The sequence below is a fragment of the Cyclopterus lumpus genome, chromosome 11 (genome assembly GCF_009769545.1).
Source record: "Cyclopterus lumpus isolate fCycLum1 chromosome 11, fCycLum1.pri, whole genome shotgun sequence".
Classification (NCBI taxonomy): domain Eukaryota; kingdom Metazoa; phylum Chordata; class Actinopteri; order Perciformes; family Cyclopteridae; genus Cyclopterus; species Cyclopterus lumpus.
In genome coordinates this window covers 1,379,171-1,398,085 of record NC_046976.1, presented here as the reverse complement: position 1 = coordinate 1,398,085, position 18,915 = coordinate 1,379,171, and the positions used below count along the sequence as shown (strand labels likewise).

Sequence of the window (18,915 nt, the reverse complement as noted above, 5' to 3'; positions counted from 1 at the left end):
TAGCTGTGAGTACTAACTCTAGCCATGTTCATAGTGTACTCGTCATAGTGGCTCTGGGGGGAGGTCTGCAGGGACGGGCTGGCACTGTTGACGACTTTCTCGCTAGATTCAGCGACTTTTGGAGCTGCTCGATTCTTTCTTAGGACAAGAGTTGGCAACACTGGATTTTTGGTTTGGTCATTTTGAAATCCAGCATTCTCTAGCTGGTTCCTCAATATTACCAGCTTTTTCCGCGTGTCCTTTATCACCCAGTTCTCATTCCCAACTCACATATACGAACGCACCGCCCCAGTTTTGAGCATGTGGTTATTGTTTGAATTCAAGCAAAACTGCTTTATGTTAAGGAAAAAAGGTCATGGTTTAGTTTAAAATAAATTAATAAGTCAATTTGGACTCGGTTTTAAATGGGACACAAACAGCGTTCTACTGGGTGAAGGTCCCGTGTCTCCGTCCCGCTGCCTACGCACACTTTGCAGTCTTCATCCTGCGTCACCTGACTTCCAGGATACTTGCTCTCAGAGGCGAGAACTGCCGCTGTGTAATATTACACACTCAGAAGCAAAATAAAATAGTAGCGATAACCCACAAAATGACTTAACTAAATTACTAATATGCCATTTGGTGAGACCTTGTTGGTTTCCCAGATGTCAGGATCTGTAGTTGTGTGTCTTGTTTCCTGTTTTATTTTGAAGTCCCCGTCTCTGTGTCACTCGCTGGAGATCATGTGTGCAAGTCCGTCTTTTTGATTATTCTTGGATTGAGCAATAAAGTTTCCTTTTTGACAAATTGTCGGCGTTTGGGTCCAGTTCCTACACCCATAACACCAGAGTTGAGTTGCATCAGGGGTCAGGTTTTGAAATGGAAGGAATATCAAAGGAACAAGGGGCTGTGGTTGAGAGTTGTTAATCAAAGTCAATATTATGATATTACGGCTAAAAATCACAGCTCATGTTCAATTATAAATTACAGTTTGTATAATGATTTTAAGGGAATGCAAGTACACCTTGTTACAATATCATTGAATTCAATGGTACACAGTTCTTAATACAATATATTGGATTCATAAAAATGTATCTGATTTTAAAGGTATAGATATATTTTGGAAATAACCTGTTGGTAATGAGTATTTTCACCAATATTATATATTTCCAAAAATGAAACAGTGTAATTGTCTCTGTAGTCATATAAACATTTCACACAGAGGAGCTTTAAATGTCATCTTTTCATGTCAAATTCAAACACTTCTGAATACTGATGCGCGTACTGTCCAGATGTTGAAGTAAAGCGACCCAGACAATATATAGAAAATATAGACAAGATACTGACCTCAGACTTGCATTCAGACCAGGCGCTGTATCTCCAGCTGTAGCAGGGCTTCACAAGACAGGGCTTCCACTGCTCCATCTGGGACGGACAGGGCCTCCCGTCACCCTGGGGAGCCTGGATCACGGTGCGCCTCCTCCGCAGCTTGCCTGCAGAACAGCAGATAAAAAGAAGACACAAATGAATGACGTATTCATGAGGACATTGAGTGAGATGACGAAGACAGGCAGGTCAAAGCAGCTGGAAGTGTGTGGCTTTACTGTATTTTCTGTCAAGGTGACCTCTGGGCCTTTCACTGCTGTAGCCACAGTAGATTCTCAAATCAAAGCTAGTATTAAGATGATGGCCAGCATGAATACATAAAGGCCAGTTGCTAATGAAGGCAAAATAAACAATGACAGTGAAATCACTCGAGCATAGTAAGTGCATGAGTAAAAAAAAAAACTCAAGACTTAAGACTTTCCTCTTTAATAGTGCTTATAGTTAGGGCTGAATCAGGTTTGCCCTGGTCGAGCCCCTTGATATGCTGCTATAGGCTTATAGGCTGCTGGGGGATGTTTTAGGATACACTGAGCTTCTGTCCATCCGGGGAGAGGGATCCTCCTCTGTTGCTCTCCTGAAGGTTTCTTCCTTTTTTTCCCAGTGAAAGGTTATTTTTGGGGAGTTTTTCCTGATTCGATGTGAGGTCAAAGGTCAGGGATGTCGTATGTGTACAGATTGTAAAGCCCTCTGAGGCAAAGTTGGAATTCATAATATTGGGCTATACAAAATAAACTGAATATAAAAAACAACATTTCTGCCAAAGAAAACAATGGAGATTAAACCATTGTTGCTTTAAACTGTTTCTGAACACTTGATAATGATCCTCTGGTACACAGGAAGAGATCACTAATTAATACATGATTGTTTGGCCCTCAGGGAACAGAAAAACTCTACTACAAACTGAAAACCAGCATCTGTCATGAAATCAAAACACGTATATAAAGCTGTTCGGGCAGACGAGTTACCTACAAAATGTTCCACTTCCACATCCTGTACACATCTCAAGTGAATTCTAGATTTTTGTAGAAAGTTGTGTAGCATCAAGTGTGTGTTTCTTTGTTCACAGGTTGCATTGCAGAAGCTGCTAGCGCCTTACGCCGACAGGTGGCAGTTATCGCCCTCTATTATGATGCTCATGCTTCAGCAGTCTCCCTGCGGGCGGCCATGGCAGTGTTTGGGGTTGAGTTGTGGGTGGCAGTGAGGGCTGCTGGGTAAAAAAAAAAAAAGGCCTGTGCCAGCTGTCACTATCAGTGTTTGGCTGGAGAACACACAACGTCATGATTGTCTATGCACACAGGTTGGACACATCCAGGAAAATAGCTGTGTTTTTACACCGTGTGATTGATAACAGCACCTTGCTGCTTCCAGGTATGATCATTCGTTTGAAATCACAAATCCTGCACATTGCTATTCCTGACTCCGGAAAAGAAATGAACCCTTCCAGGAAAGTATGTCCTCGCAGCTGGAGATAAAAAGAAACACAGGAAGGAAAGCGAGGAAGCCCTCTGTTCCTTTGGCCTACCTGCTGTTTCTTCGTACGGGGGAAACAATCCTTCTCGCCTGGGGACAGATTAAGGTCACCACAGTAGCTAAAGCCTGTATTGGTTTCATATCTACTATTTGCTCTTGTTGCTTCTGGCAGCTGCTCTTCTCAAGGACACGTGGAGAGCAGAGTGCTCCCTGAGCCCCAGAGCACACACTCGTAATGGACCGCCAATCAATGGCCTGATCCTATGGAATTACATGCGCGGACATTATTATCCCTCACTCAGTTGGTTTAGGGCTATAACATCATTGTTTCTCACATCATGAAGCGTTTCTGGTTTCCACCATTACCGTAGCAGCCGACCACTGAGAGATGATCACTGCAGCAGCAGTGATGGATAACTCACAGCTATGAAAGCACGTAGCAGAAGCCGGGGGAAGAGGCTGCAATGTTGGAATTGCAAATATATATCTATAGAAATAGAAATAAATAATCCCTGCATATCTACATTGGGAGCTGGTCCTCTTCATGGAGTCTGCCATGTTGAACCAGCATGTTTCTACAGTAGCCCAGAACGGACAAAGCAAGGATTATGAGATAGCAGTAACGTGAGCCACAGAGTTCACCTGGACCGCCTGCCGTTGTTTCTAAAGTAGTGTTATCACGGTGAGAAGGGCCTCTGAGCGAGGGGAACAACGTTACCATGGTTTTGCTCACATTACTGCAGTCTTGAAAAGGGAGGAGTGAGTGTATTCAGTTCATTGCAGCAACCACAGCACTATGCCACCAAATCCTACACACTGTCCCTTTAAGGTACGTTAAACATTGGGTATTTAATCTGTATTTAGACTGCACCTATAGGACACCTGGTTGAGATTCCTGCCTGACACCCATATGAAACAATGTACTGTGGTATATACAATTGTATATAAAAATGTAATACATCTAATGCTAGGAAACTAAATAGGCTAATGGAATCAGAGATTTGAAGCTCTCCAGAAGATCATGAGTCAGATAAGTAGTAAGTTAAGGGTATTTTTTATTTTTCCAGGGCCAGCATTAACCTTGGAACCTCTGCTTTCAGGAAACATGGACAAGAAGTCTTTGAAACGCAATACCTTCCGTGGATATTGATCTCTCGACTAAAGTATTTTATTCCTGAAAACCAAATAGCAGTCAGCAACTTGACCCTACTTGTGTAATGATGGTACTTGTGTTAATGTAATACAACTCAGGCAGTTAACATTGTGCAATGTCCGTTCCAACATATCCTAATACAACTGTTCGTAATGCTATCTTTCAAAAAAAAGTTATTTTCCTTCCGAATATCTAGTAACATGATCAGTGCACCTGCACAAGTTTAGAAAAAGGTCATGGTTTGGGCATTAATTAAGTATTTCAGTAATCTGGTATCACATGGGACACGACCATCAGCCCCCTGGGAGAATTTATTGTTTTTGTCAGAACCTCCCTATGCAAACTTTGCCAATATTTATATGAAGCTTCAGCTGAAGTTCAGTCAGGAAGACTCTCTACACTGCTTTTCATTCATAATCTCTCAGTCTCTCTCTCCCTGTTATTACTCTATCAACTGATTGTGGGCGTTCACTTTAAATAAACCAACCAGATTCAGCACAGTTTCCTTAAGCCAATCACATCGTTGCCGTCAATCTTTAAAAATGTTCTCTTCTCAGTTGTCCTTCCAGAATGTGAGCCTCCTCCTGCAGTGCAGGAGCAAAGTCCTGCTCCTCATTCATCATCGGATGCAGCAACTCCCTCACCACCACCAGTGTCTGGACTCCAGGGGGATTCTGCCTTATGTGACCTCAGCATTACTACCCTTCTATTATCCTACTTCAGGATGGAGTCCAATTAGCAAAGACAGTGCACTATTCAAATGTCATGCATGTGTAATGCATTATTGTTAAATTATAATTAAGTCTCTCCTGATTGAAATTACGTCACCTGTCCTGACTCATGATTACATGGATTGTATTCAAATTGATTATGTGGGTGATGCACAAATTATAGTGTGATTAATGTGCACGTCAATAAATGTTTTCTTACTGTTCATTATAAATACTTTCAGCATTGCCATTTTCTGAGCTTTTGCATCGCAAATACAGGCATCAACCAATCACATGGTGTGGAACGGACATGTTCAAAATGTACACTATAGTGTACAACCACTTGGGGGCTCCGTAATCCAAACCAAGACGGGAAAGTTTATTATTCTTATCAATCTTGGCAAAGGCAGTGCAGACCAGATCCCACCATTCTTACTTTTCACAATAAAAGCCCTAAACACTGCCTAACTGTTTACCAGAGGCAACTTAAATTCCTTTGGATCATTTCACTATAAGGAAACTCAATAACATAGCAGTAATTGAGGCTATACAACAATTTACTTAAAACAGACAGTCAGAAGCTGCTCTGGGTCATTAGGATCCCCTGCCAGCACATACCGTATATGTATTGAAAAAGTGATGCAATTGAAAAAAATGTGCATACCGGTACAAAGATATTTGATCCAAAACATTAGCTTGCGAGTATTCACCATTTTCGTCTCATTAATTCTTCACGATCCTGGTGTCTAAAGGCCTTTAGTTAGATGACAATTGGCAGAGCATGTAGCCAGACAGCTTGGTGCGGTATGTGGTAAATATGACAGCTACAAACAGTTTATGAGCACAGCCTGTCCTCTGTAGCTCTGAAGGAGCTTTGTCAAGTCTGAGAAAATAATCCTCATGATTGTAGCTCAGTTTGGGCTTGAAGATTTAATTTTTAACAGACAGCCTGCATAACAAACTGGAACTGTGGCTAAATTAGTAGATGCTGTGTTGCATAATGGCATATGTGGTGTTTATTGAGGTTGACCTATTCTAGGGTGAAAATGTTAGGGTATATTCACTCTTGGTGCTTCTAATTTCAAGTTCCTTCTTGAATGTGGAAACAGATATCTTGAAAAAGTTTCCTAAAAGTAGGTTCACACAATCTTTTAACAAACTGCTTTTTCTGTGATGTCATCCGACTGTTGTTATACTACTATGCCACTTTTGAGGTCCAAATAGTTTTAATTGAAAATGTCATTTCACCACGAGATCAATCAAGCAACTGTTTTGATAGCATTGCAAAATATTCCTCAACAGCGCTTGAAAATGAAGAATTCCAATGTGTTTCTATGGCCAAAGCTCAATCAAGTGTTAGAAGTCTGGAGCAAACCCTATTGTAGTGTTCTCGGTGTTGAAACAGAAACTGTACCCATATACTCTGAACATTACCCTGGGGGCTCTCTGGTCATCTATAATATACTGTATCTCCCAATTCATTGTCAAGTCTGCCAGACTCATTAATCCTTTATCTCAGGTTTGACTGAGGCTTGGGCAAGTTAGAAGCTATAAACCGAGCCATGGCCATGGTAATGGCTGAAATTGCAACCTTTCTGAGTACCGCCCAGTTTCATCATGGATCTATAATATTGTCAACCAAAAGAGTCGTTCATAGAGCCGGGTCCGACCCATCCCCCTATTAAAAATGAAGAAATCGCGTATTGCACAAACATACCGGCCAACCCACAGGTAGAAGTGCACTCAGACCATGGTGACCAATCAGAGAGCTGGCAGTTGATGGGACATTCCACAACACAGGAAGAGTTCATCTGCCATTTTCTCTCCAGGCCCAGCTGCAAAAGAAAACATGGTTTTAGTTACTCGTGGTTTTGGTTAGACAGAAACAAACAAACAATGGCTTCAACAGAAAAAAATGAAAAAAACTCACCTGTTTACAGAACTTGAGGTCTACAGATTTGCCATCGCTGCGCACACAGTCCAGCATGCGGGTTTTGATGCCGTTTCCACACACTGCTCTCTCACTGAGCTGACAGGTACTCCAATCTGCATGGAGACGTTTCATTAGCAAAAACAATAACGCAGACAAATAGTCTCATGCACCGCCAACATTAAAAGGCATTTCATGTAATCCAGCCTGAGAGCGTGGCGTCATGTTGTACTGTTAATTCCCCTGCCTCTGATAATCGCACATGGTTGACGCTCTACATGAGTCTCACCCGTGATGTTGTAGGAGTAGTGGAAGCAGTTGCTGTTGAGTCTGCAGAGCTCTGTCTCTTGAGTCGGAGGACATTCCTTCTCCTCTCCAGGCTGACGGAGCGGGTAAGCGCTCCTCTCTCGAGTGCTGTTCCCACTGCATGGCTGAGGAGCAGAGAGAGGATCATGACTTCATCAGCCAGATTGTTACAGGACATGTACAAATAGCCTTTGTTTATGTCCTCAACTGCATTACATATTTGATTTAATTAAACCCCTTTCACATATTTAAAGATGATATGTTCTCTGCTTTGTGCCTACTCATGTTCATGCAGCTTAATTTCAATAATTTCATGGAAAGAAAAGAAATTGAAATTGGCCTCTCTCAGTGACATATTTGGAACGCTGAATGAATTCAATCTTCATCTTCAAGGCAGAGAGCAGCACCTTCCTCAGGAAGCTGGAGATGTGGGTCAGGTGACTCATCAAGGGAATATTGATTCCTTTGAGAATTGAGTGAATTTGAACTAATACTGATACAACTTGATGGCTCACACATATCTGCATTAAGTTTGTTTTGCACCAGTTGCACGTTATTGTTTTTAAAAGATATTTAGTGTAAAACTCTTTATTGCCAAATATTTGAACTTGTTTTATTTAGTTTTTCACAGGTTGCACTTATTGTTATTATCTTGAAAATATTTGCATGTTAATTGCTGCCACAATAAGCTATTTGCCAAATATTAGTTATTTTTTCACAACTTTATTTGCATTGTTCTAACAAAGTGATTGCACTTTTTATTTGTTTTTGTCTGATGGAGCAATCTCGTTTAATTAAAAGTGATTGCAATTTTCTTTATTCTATTATTGGAAAAAGCACAGATGGAGTAGTCACAGAAAACATTTTGTTACAATGTTGTTGGGGCGGTGGGGCACGAACATTTTTCTTCCTCCGAAGTGGGGCGCGACAGAAAAAGTTTGAGAACCACTGAGCTAGAGGCAACAAATGTGCCCAAAAAATGCTTTTGAAATGGGTTTGAAGACTGTTTACCTCATATGTGTACACAACGCATTGTAATATGTTATTCATACCAGTGGACATGGGATCCAGGCTCCCCAGTCAGACAACACACAGTCCTCTGGGCAGGGCAACCGGCTGTTGCGCGCCCCCAGAGGCATCTCCTCTGGATCACACAGGTAGTCCTCCACCTGCTCAGAGGGCCCGTCTATAGTGTTCAGCATACATCTGGACACAAAGGATTCACAAATGGGTTAACTTCTTGATGCAACATCACATAATCTGTGAAAGGCACGACATCATCTTTAGTTTGACTGAGTAAACTTTAGGTATAAGTCTGACACTTATTTCTTGAATGCTAAGAATCTCTTAACATACGTAGAACTCAAGATATAACTCTTTTCAGGGGATTCCCAGTAAAGACGTCATTGTGGACTGCCGCATTGAAGCCTTTAGTTCAGCATTTTGTCCGTCGCCATCTTGTTTTTTTGCAACCAGAAGTGACACGTGAGGGTGGAGCTAAGTACAACTGAATGAGCATTTTAGGCAAGTAAAATGGTTACGAAGAACTTTGTCAAACTGAATTCCCACTGAAATGTTTCTCAGACCAAAACACGGTTGAGTCCCAGATTGGACAACGTCATGGTCGTGACCCGACAATCAAAAGGTAGCCACGCCCTAAAGCATATCCTGCTTTTTATATTCTACAGTTCTCTAAATGGGACTATTTAGACATCATGCTATATTGAAGAAGACTTGAAACTAGAGATTGAGACCATAAACTCATGTTTACAATGTTTACTGAGGGAATAAATCAAGAGAGAAGTAGAGTCATAGATTTCTATACAATCAGCCTTCTTTTTGGAACCAGTTGAGTTGCCCCCTGATGGTCAGTAGAATGCAAGTATAAGACACTTCTTCATTGGCCTCATGTATCTACTACTAACTATTGAAAAGAAGCCTGGTCCGTTCAGCTGATTCTCGATGCATCAAATGGCATATACATATGTCTCATGTCTCATGTCGGTTTGATTTCTGAATAAGCACCCTGGTCCCTTTTACATAAAAGTCACAACGGCATCCTACTATGCCAGACCTGTAACATTTCAACACGACACACGTGAATTGAGTGCTCTCAGATAAATGTAAAGGCTGTAATGTAATATCTCAATCATCATCTCTAATGCACAAATAACACGATGTCAGTTGAATATGCTAAACAATATGTCATCCCAGCTCAAAAAACATGGGCAACCGGGCCTTTTGCTCGGCGCTTATGGAACCCTGACCACGTAAAGGCAACACTGGACTCTTTTAAGACTGGCCTAAAAACCTTTTTATTCAGCAAGGCGTTTTTGACATTGTGTTAAATCACTGTCAGCTATTATCTTTTTTTATTACTGGCTCTGTGGCATTCTGAGATTCTTTTGAATGAAAAGTGCATTACAAATAAAATGCATTATTATAAAAAACATTGGAGGAATTGTTGCCATATTTACTGAGATCTACTCAAAGTTCACACAAGTCAGTCCATCCTTAACAAAACGGGTGGCCAAAAACACGTCTGGAATTTTATGCTTAATTGGCTGAATGCAGACTATGAATTGGAGCTTCTAACCGAATGTCAACGTAACTGGATACAATGCAAACATCCACAAGAACATTCACAAGTACAGACAATAATGCAAGTTGTGAGAGACGTGGTGTCCGGTTGACATGGTTTGACATGATTTCATCTTACCTGACTTTCCTGGTCTGAACACCTTCACCACAGTTATCCTTCAGGTCCACATTGCTGACCTTCCACACACTCCAGGGCTCTGCCACCCAGACATACTGCCCACAGTCACTGAGGCACGGCACCACCTCATACACCTGACACACACAGACACATGATATTTAGGGTCTTATTCTGTACAGGACATAATTAGTTTAGCAACAAAAACAAATTCACAGAATTATATTCCCTTAAAATAACATCTAACACAATCGTTCTTTGGACATTTAATATCACAATTTGACTAAACGCAACAAAATTGCAATTTCAGAAGTAAAGTGAAGTCCCAGTTCCAAGATAACTGCTACAAAAAGGGGTAAACACATATATAATATAAAAATGAGCAATAGGGTACTTACTTGAGCCTGTGGATGGAACCCATTCATCAAATAGGAGAAAGGAATAACAGAAAAAAAGTGATTCAGATTGTTGTACTTACAGTACAGAAATGTACTTTCAAGACAGTATAAATACATCAGAAACCTTCAACCTCACCAAGACAAGCATTAAGACGTAATATTTTGTTGAAACATCCCTATCACACAGTTTAAAGTGAGACCTCGCTCACCTGGTTGACATGGTCCAGTTTAGGGCACGGTCTTCCGCCATTGTAGGGCTTTTCTCTGAGCCACTTTGAGCGAACTTTGACCCCACTGCCGCAGGACTTGCTGCAGCGCGACCAGTTGGACCACTCGCTCAGTTTGCAGTCAGATGGACAGGGGATGATGCAAGCCTCCTCGATGTACCCTGTGACCAATCACATGACAACAGACTTACAGAGTACTGTATGTTCTTACCAAAAGTAGACCACCAGCCTTGGTGCCAATCAGCAACTTCTCAAGCAAACATTCTTGCTATTTCCTACTGACGATGACTCCAGAATTAACCATGTGATGCTTTCCCTGACTCCTGCCATAGACCCATAGACAATCCATCCAGACATTGTTGCATATGTGTTGATACGCCTAGGTTTCCTTCTGCTCCTGAACGCATCATCTCTCTCTCTTTCGGTCAGTGTATTGCATCACTTCCGGTTGCCAGCTTAGCAGCTCGCAATGTCTTCCTCCTTTCCCCTTCCCTCTTGCTCAGAGTGTCTCATGTATAGCTATTCCTCTGCCTCCCTTAATGATAACGGTACATGCAACAAGTGTAGTTCATTTGCTGGTTGGAGGCAATTCTAAGTGGGTTAGATGCACGGCTCCGCACCATCGAAGCTAAGACGTTAGCTACGTTAGTTAGCCTGCCCCCTCCCATAGCCGGTGCGGACCAGCTAGCCGTAGCTTCTGCTAGCTGTTCCCTAGCAGCCCCCGCGCAGCCGGATGGCTGGGTAACTGTTCGAAGGAGTAGTAGGTCTAAACAGAAGCCCACTGAGCACCACCAACCTCTTCACGTTTCAAACCAGTTTTCCCCACTCAGCGACGCACCCGCTGAGAAACCCACTCTGGTTATCGGTAGCTCCATAGTCAGAAACGTGAAGATAGGGAAGCCAGGGACCAAAGTCATATGCATCCCGGGGGCCAGAGCGGGCAACATTAAATCTTGTTTAAAACTGCTGGCTAAAGATGAGCGTAGTTACAGTAAGATTATAATACACGCCAGCGGTAATGACTCCCGACTGCGGCGGTCGGAGGTCACTAAAATTAATGTGGAATCGGTGTGTACTTATGCCAAGACAATGTCGGACACCGTAGTTTTCTCTGGCCCTCTCCCCAATCTGATCAATGATGACATGTATAGCCGCATGTCGTCATTCAACAGGTGGTGCCCAGCAAACAATGTGGGCTACATAGATAACTGGCAGACTTTCTGGGGAAAGCCTGATCTGATGAGTCGAGACGGCATTCATCCCACTTGGGATGGAGCGCGTCTCATTTCTGCAAATGTGACCAAGTTAATTAAGAGACTTAATCCATGACAACCCAGGGTTCAGATCATGAAGCAGAAGCAGAGTTGTAGTCTTCACCCTTCTCTGCACTTCCATTCGAGCAGTTACCCACCCTTAACCTTAACTCTATAGAGACTGTGTCTGTCCCACGGCCACTTAAATTAATTAAATTAAAAGTAACCAGAAGAGGAGTCATAAAAAATAACCTCATACAGGTTAACAACACTAATGCAACAGTGCAACAAAACAGGATAATTAAATGTGGACTCCTAAATATTAGATCTCTGTCATCTAAAGCTGTATTAGTAAATGATTTAATATCAGACAATCACATTGATTTATTGTGTCTTACTGAAACCTGGCTGAGCCATGAAGAATATGTCAGCCTAAATGAATCAACTCCTCCAAGTCATATTAATACTCACATTCCTCGAGGGACCGGCCGAGGAGGTGGAGTAGCAGCCATCTTTGACTCAAGCCTATTAATGAATCCTAAACCTAAACTAAACTACAACTCATTTGAAAGCCTTGTTCTTAGTCTTTCACATCCAACCTGTAAAACATTACAGCCAATTCTATTTGTTATACTGTACCGGCCACCAGGTCCGTATTCAGAATTTATATCTGAATTTTCAGAGTTTCTATCAAGTTTAGTCCTTAAAAGTGATAAGGTTATTATTGTAGGAGATTTTAATATTGATGTGGATGTTGATAATGATTACCTTAGTACTGCATTTATCTCATTGTTGGACTCGATTGGCTTCTGTCAGAGAGTACAGAAACCCACTCACTGCTTTGGCCACACCCTCGACCTTGTTCTTGCATGTGGCATTGACATTGAGCATTTGGAGGTCTTCCCACAGAACCCTCTTCTGTCAGACCATTACCTCGTAACTTTTGAGTTTATACTCCCGGAGTGTACACCGTTAGTCAAAAGTTTCTACACCAGATGTCTAACTGACAGTGCTGTAGCTAAATTTAAAGAAGCGATTCCTTCTGCATTTGATTCAATACCACGTCTCAATGTGACGGAGGACTCCTGTGCTAACTTTAGTCCGTCCCAGATTGATCATATTGTCGATAGTGCTACAGGCTCACTGAGAATGACACTCGACTCGATAGCCCCACTGAAGAAAAAGACAGTGAGGCGAAGGAGGTTTGCTCCCTGGTATAACCCTCAGACCCGCGAACTAAAGCAAACTTCACGAAAGCTCGAAAGCATATGGCGTTCCACCAAACTGGAAGAATCACGCTTAGTTTGGCGAGACAGCCTTTAAACATTTAAAAAGGCTCTCCGTAATGGCAGAGCAGCCTATTACTCATCAGTAATAGAGAAAAATAAGAACAACCCCAGGGTTCTCTTTAGCACTGTAGCCAGGCTGACAGAGAGTCACAGCTTTGTGGAGCCGTGTATTCCTATAGACCTCAGTAGTAATGACTTCATGAACTTCTTCAATGAAAAGATTTTAACTATTAGAGGCAAGATTGATGATCTCTTGCCCTCAACTACTGCCGATCTGTCATCAAGAGGAGTGGCCTTGGAAACGGCTGTATGCCCTGGTGTATATTTGGATAGCTTTTCTCCCATTAACCTAGACCAATTGTCTTCAACGGTTTCTTCTTCTAAACTGTCTACCTGTCTCTTGGACCCCATTCCAATGAGGCTGCTTAAAGACATTTTGCCTTTAATTGGCACCTCTCTGTTAGTTATCAATGTGTCTTTGCTAACAGGCCATGTACCACATTCCTTCAAAGTAGCTGTAATTAAACCTCTCCTGAAAAACCCCACTCTTAATCCAGAGGTGTTGTCTAACTACAGACCGATCTCTAACCTTCCCTTCCTCTCTAAGAACCTTGAGAAAGTAGTCGCAAATCAGTTGTGCGACTTCCTACATCAGAATAGTTTATTTGAGGAGTTTCAGTCAGGATTTAGAAAACACCACAGCACAGAGACAGCACTGGTAAACATTACAAATGACCTCCTAATTGCTTCAGATAAAGGACTCATCTCCGTACTGGTATTATTAGACCTTAGTGCTGCGTTCGACACCATTGACCATGACATCCTATTACAGAGACTGGATCAGTCGATTGGCATTTCAGGTACCGCACTAAGTTGGTTTAAATCCTATTTATCAGATCGATCTCAATTTGTATTTGTAAACGATGAAGCCTCAATGACCACCAACGTTAATCACGGAGTTCCACAAGGTTCTGTGCTTGGACCAATTTTATTTACCTTATATATGCTTCCTTTGGGCAACATTATCAGGAAACACTCCATAAACTTTCATTGCTATGCAGATGATACTCAATTATATCTATCGATCAAACCAGACGAGACCAACCAGCTCGCTAAAATTCAAGAATGTCTTAAAGACATAAAAACATGGATGACCTGCAACTTCCTGATGTTAAACTCAGACAAAGCTGGTTCACGCGTTTGTTACTTCCAGACTAGATTACTGCAACTCCTTATTATCAGGCTGCTCTAATAAGTCTCTTAAATCCCTCCAGTTGATCCAGAATGCTGCAGCTCGTGTACTCACAAAAACTAAGAAAAGAGATCGCATTACTCCTGTATTAGCTGCTCTGCACTGGCTCCCTGTAAAATCAAGAATCACATTTAAAATTCTTCTCCTCACCTACAAAGCCTTGATTGGTGATGCACCATCATATCTTAAGGAGCTTGTAGTACCATATTGCCCCACTAGAGAGCTGCGTTCACTACTCGTGGTTCCTAGATTCTTAAAAATTAGGATTGGAGCCAGAGCCTTCAGTTATCAAGCTCCTCTTTTATGGAACCAGCTTCCACTTTCAGTCCTGGAGGCAGACACAGTCACCTCATTCAAGAATAGACTTAAGACTTTCCTGTTTGATAGTGCTTATAGTTAGGGCTGAATCAGGTTTGCCCTGGTCCAGCCCCTTGATATGCTGCTATAGGCTTATAGGCTGCTGGGGGATGTTTTAGGATACACTGAGCACCTATCTCCTCTTCTCTCTCCTTATGGATGAATTTACATCTCTCCATTGCACCTTATTAACTCTGCTTCCTCCCCGGAGTCTTTGTGACTTCACATCTCATAGGGTGTATATATACTGTATAGTTTTCTCCATGGAGCCTGCCGCATGGTTAGAAATAAAATTGCTGTGAAAACAATTCATAGTATTCAGCTTCAGGGTCAATCTTTTTTTAGGTCCACATTTAAGATAAATTACATCCAACAATAGTCTGATTGTCACTATTTTCCCCAACAATACAAAGGCCAAGATTGTAGTCATGGTTGAATAAATCAAAGTTGGCTGTTGGCAGGAGAAAGAGTGAGACTGAAATGATATTTGTCCACCCCATTCTCCTCTCTGAGAAGCTTTAGGCAGAAGAATTGTTGCCATTGTATTTCTGCAAACTAGCGATATGCTGAATGTCCACGTTACTAACGTGATTATGGGAACATTGGTTAATCCTGACATTACTGATGTATACTAAAAATATAGCGTAACAGTAGAATAGTATAAGAACCTCAAAGTCAGCTCTGGGATTTATCAGCAATATCTATGTGGTCATACTGGTCATACTTGTTGCAATCATTTATGACAGAGAAGTAATCTAGATGGATTCACTATTTACAGACACACTTAGTAAAACTTTGGGAGTTAATGATTTGTTGTGATTTTCATCTGTGTTTTGCGATTAAATGGTGTTGTTTATGTTGGTCTTTCTAAAATTGGAGTGTTCTTTGAGCATGGACAGCTCACCATGGCTGTTGCAGCGAGAGGTCTCCACTATGCGGTTGTCCTGGTCGTAGCACACCATGGCCTGGTAACGATATCCTTGGCCGCACTCCTTGATGTCGCCTTGGACCTTCATGCCCAGTTGACCCTCCATGCGGCCCCCCTCAGGTAGGACACAGTCCGACCAGTTGCCCACTGGCTGGGAATTGTATTTGTTACATGGGCAATACTGGGTCTCGCTCTGGGGGTACACCTGGTTGTTTTTACACTGATCATGCTTTTTGCTCTTCCCTGGAAAAAAAGAAAAGAAAACATTAATCTTTAACTGAATTAAGGTTTTCCATTAATTCTGCCATTTCATGTCCTTTAGCGAGGCTTAGAGTGTAGAGATTTAGATATAGAAAAGAACAGGGTTGTTTGTAGCCCTCTCAAGTACACATTTCACTCAAACACATCCACTGATCTTACTCTAAAGATTGATGTAAATCAAAGTCTGTCACTCACCGACGAGCATCCTCTTGCGTGTCCTGACGCCCACACAGTCGGCTGTGCAGGAGGAGAACTTGGACCAGCTGCTGAGTTGACAGTCTTCCTGGCAGGGTAGCTGGCAGGGGTGTGTGAGAGATGGCATGGAGCTGGCAAACTTAAGACAAGCTTCAATGTCTGCCTGCCCACCGTCCTGCTTCCGGCACGAAACAGCTACAGTGGTGAAGGAGTGGAGAGATTTGAATGACTCTAATTGTGTGGGTTGATTTAAACGATGAGAACATGAGAGTCATCCTTGTGTCCACGGTAGATTGTTGGGTCCGACGCTCCACACTAAATCTTTAATATACACTAAACTTTCAGTCGTCCCTTAGCACCATCCAGTTTCCTGAATAAAACATTGTACACTATGCATGCATACATTCAGGACATAGAATGCAGAATGCTGTGCATTTTACACATTATTGGACGTCGAAACAAAAGTGACCATTAGTATGCCCTTCTGCTGCTCCTCCTTTTATTCATCATTTAAAAAGCTGCTCAATGTTGAACATTTCTGAGAAATATGACCCATGCCTTACAGACATTGATAAAGTCTCGAGCAGCTATGCAATGTACTGTGCAATGTATTATTCAGACTGTGTATAATTGACGAGTGCACAAAAGCATTTGGAATTACCTATTCATTTTTAGAGCTGCTAAGAAATGTTATTTTCTCACTTAAGATGATGTTGATTGACTGCTGTCACTCAACAAAGTGTTGTGTATACTTGAGTGTCAACATGCAGTGAAGGAGCCTCTCACCTACTGATTTTAATATTCCATGCACAATAGTGCTGCTTGTACCAGCTTGCTGCATGTAATCATTCATTTGTGGTCAAAGTCCTGTATTCAAAATGTTACTTTGGTTGAAGTACCTAAATGTTACTTGGAAACTATTTGTGGAAATATTTAATAAAATTATTAAAAGTAAAAGTTTGTATTATGCTGACAAATGCGCCTTGGCCAAGGTTTTGTGTGTTGTGTTTCCTGCCGCTGCAGAGTAAAACAAACATACAAGTGGTATTCCAAAACCTGAGGTGCAACGTTTTTACTCCTTAAAATATTATTCATAGTGGATTCCATAAAGTGTCCAGATATGAACTCGTACACCGTTACTGTACACATCATATAGTTGGATAACTACTTACGTGTTTAAATAAAAACATGTATGGTTAAGTAGCGTCATAAAAAAGGGTTAATAACTAAGAACGGGTCAAATGCAGAGAAGAATTTACCCACTGTAGGATCAAAAAAGGATACATTATTATGTTCTACAATGTTGCCCAGAATATGCAGACATTAGATATTAGCATGCACGCGGCAGAAATAAACAAACCACTTTCTCCAGCACCACGATTCAGAAACGGAAATGGCAACATACAAATATTGTAAATCAAAAGCCAAATGAGGAAATCGATATTAGCCTGTGATGAAAAAAGAATATGCTAGCTGCTAGTTTCCTTTACATAGCAACCGCCGTTCCATAGCAACCGCTTCAGTGAGTGCAGACAGCCAGCCCAGGGGGTCCTAAGCCATTGTGAACAGTATTATTTATTAATACATAAAAAGAGAAAATAATTGGAATGTGTGGTATAACTCCTATATTGTCACACTTGATGACACTTTGGGGCCGAACAACATAACATGAGTTACCGTGTCCATCAATTATTGTCGTTGACAAGATCAGTTTAATCTGAACTATCCTGGCCAATGCATCATATTTTATTAGCTCATCATGGGTTATCTACACAAAATCTGCAAAGTAATTGTAGCCTTTGTAGTGGAGTAAATGTAGTGGAGTAAAAAGTATGTTTTTTTTACACAAGTATAAAGTAGCACAATACTGGGAGTGGTACTGTGGCATAAACTAGGCTTAGCTTGACATGGTTAACACACCGCTAACTGGTTAGATGGCAAAAGAATGGCCTCAATCAACCTGCCGTATAGCCAAGAACACACAGGTGACAATATGTTAACAATAAAAATACCCCCCACCCAACACACACACACACATTCTTGGGACATACTGGTGAAATGGTGATTGTCTTCCACACGTTGTATTGGGTGAGTGGCTGAATCGTAAGAGGCTCGTATTGAATTGTGTCTCTCAGGCTCAGGAGATACTATTACAGGTAATGGAGCAGCAGGATGCTCGTCATTGGAATCTGATAATGGAGTCTGAGTCCGTCCACTGATAGCAAGTCAACTGTCTGCTTCAATACTCACTCAGGCCACAGGTCATGTTCTGTTGACCCAACCCAGGCTTTTAAACCCATACTCAATTGAGAAGGTGATATTCTGTTACGCTTAAACTGGAACATTCACATCCCTCTTCTCAGTCCCATGACATTCACAGCTAAATTAAAGTTGTATGCAGCCCTCAGGTACTGCTTTGATGCCCGCTGCTCAATGCTGGGCTCTTGCAAAGAAAGCATTAGATGGAAGGATCTGATCAGTGTTCCCAGAGCACCACTGAAACCACATCTCAGCTGTTCTTCTAATGTTTTCATAGAAAGAAGAACACAACATGTGTGAATGTTTGTGTAGTCTATGCATGTGTCTGTGTGTCTGTCCTCACCCCGAACCTGCAGTCCAGGCCCACAGGTCTCCTGAGCTCCAGGACTGTCTTGACGTACTGACCATGGAACCAGCTGGCATCTCCGCCACTTGTGGGTTTTCCATCTAAAAAAAGAAGAGGTATAGGAATAAAAAATGTCTAGAAATCAAATGTGGGACGGAGTAAATGGTTGCCAGTTTTATATCCTGGATCAGACAGATTATAAGAAGAATAAGAATAAGAATAGAAAATGTACTATTCAGTACCTCCTTCACTAAAGCATTGGCTGGAGCCACAATTATCACCACAATGATAATCTTGGAGGCAATAAATTCCCCATGACAGGAACATAGACCCAATGCCTACAGATCATAATCCATATTGAGAGCCATCAAAAGGGTGCAAGAGTATGTGAAAATAGCAGTAGACTCGAGTTGAGTCAGAATTTAAATAACAATAACTGCAGACAATTTGTGGAAATCTGGATTGTGGTCCATGCCTACTACTCATTATTCATTCATTCT

General features: G+C 41.7%; 1 protein-coding gene across 1 annotated transcript in view; it reads right to left on the bottom strand.

Moving 5' to 3' along the window:
• Positions 1-18,915, bottom strand: part of thsd7aa (thrombospondin, type I, domain containing 7Aa) — a 165,526-nt gene that overhangs the window by 16,067 nt on the left and 130,544 nt on the right. The window contains exons 12-22 of the mRNA XM_034545361.1: positions 18,413-18,516; positions 15,811-16,005; positions 15,331-15,597; positions 10,258-10,436; positions 10,049-10,054; positions 9,654-9,787; positions 7,987-8,140; positions 6,918-7,059; positions 6,629-6,744; positions 6,416-6,533; positions 1,327-1,472 (exon numbers count right to left, since the gene is read on the bottom strand). Of these exons, the coding sequence (XP_034401252.1) occupies positions 1,327-1,472; positions 6,416-6,533; positions 6,629-6,744; positions 6,918-7,059; positions 7,987-8,140; positions 9,654-9,787; positions 10,049-10,054; positions 10,258-10,436; positions 15,331-15,597; positions 15,811-16,005; positions 18,413-18,516 (1,561 nt within the window). The remainder of the gene's footprint in view (positions 1-1,326; positions 1,473-6,415; positions 6,534-6,628; positions 6,745-6,917; positions 7,060-7,986; positions 8,141-9,653; positions 9,788-10,048; positions 10,055-10,257; positions 10,437-15,330; positions 15,598-15,810; positions 16,006-18,412; positions 18,517-18,915) is intronic.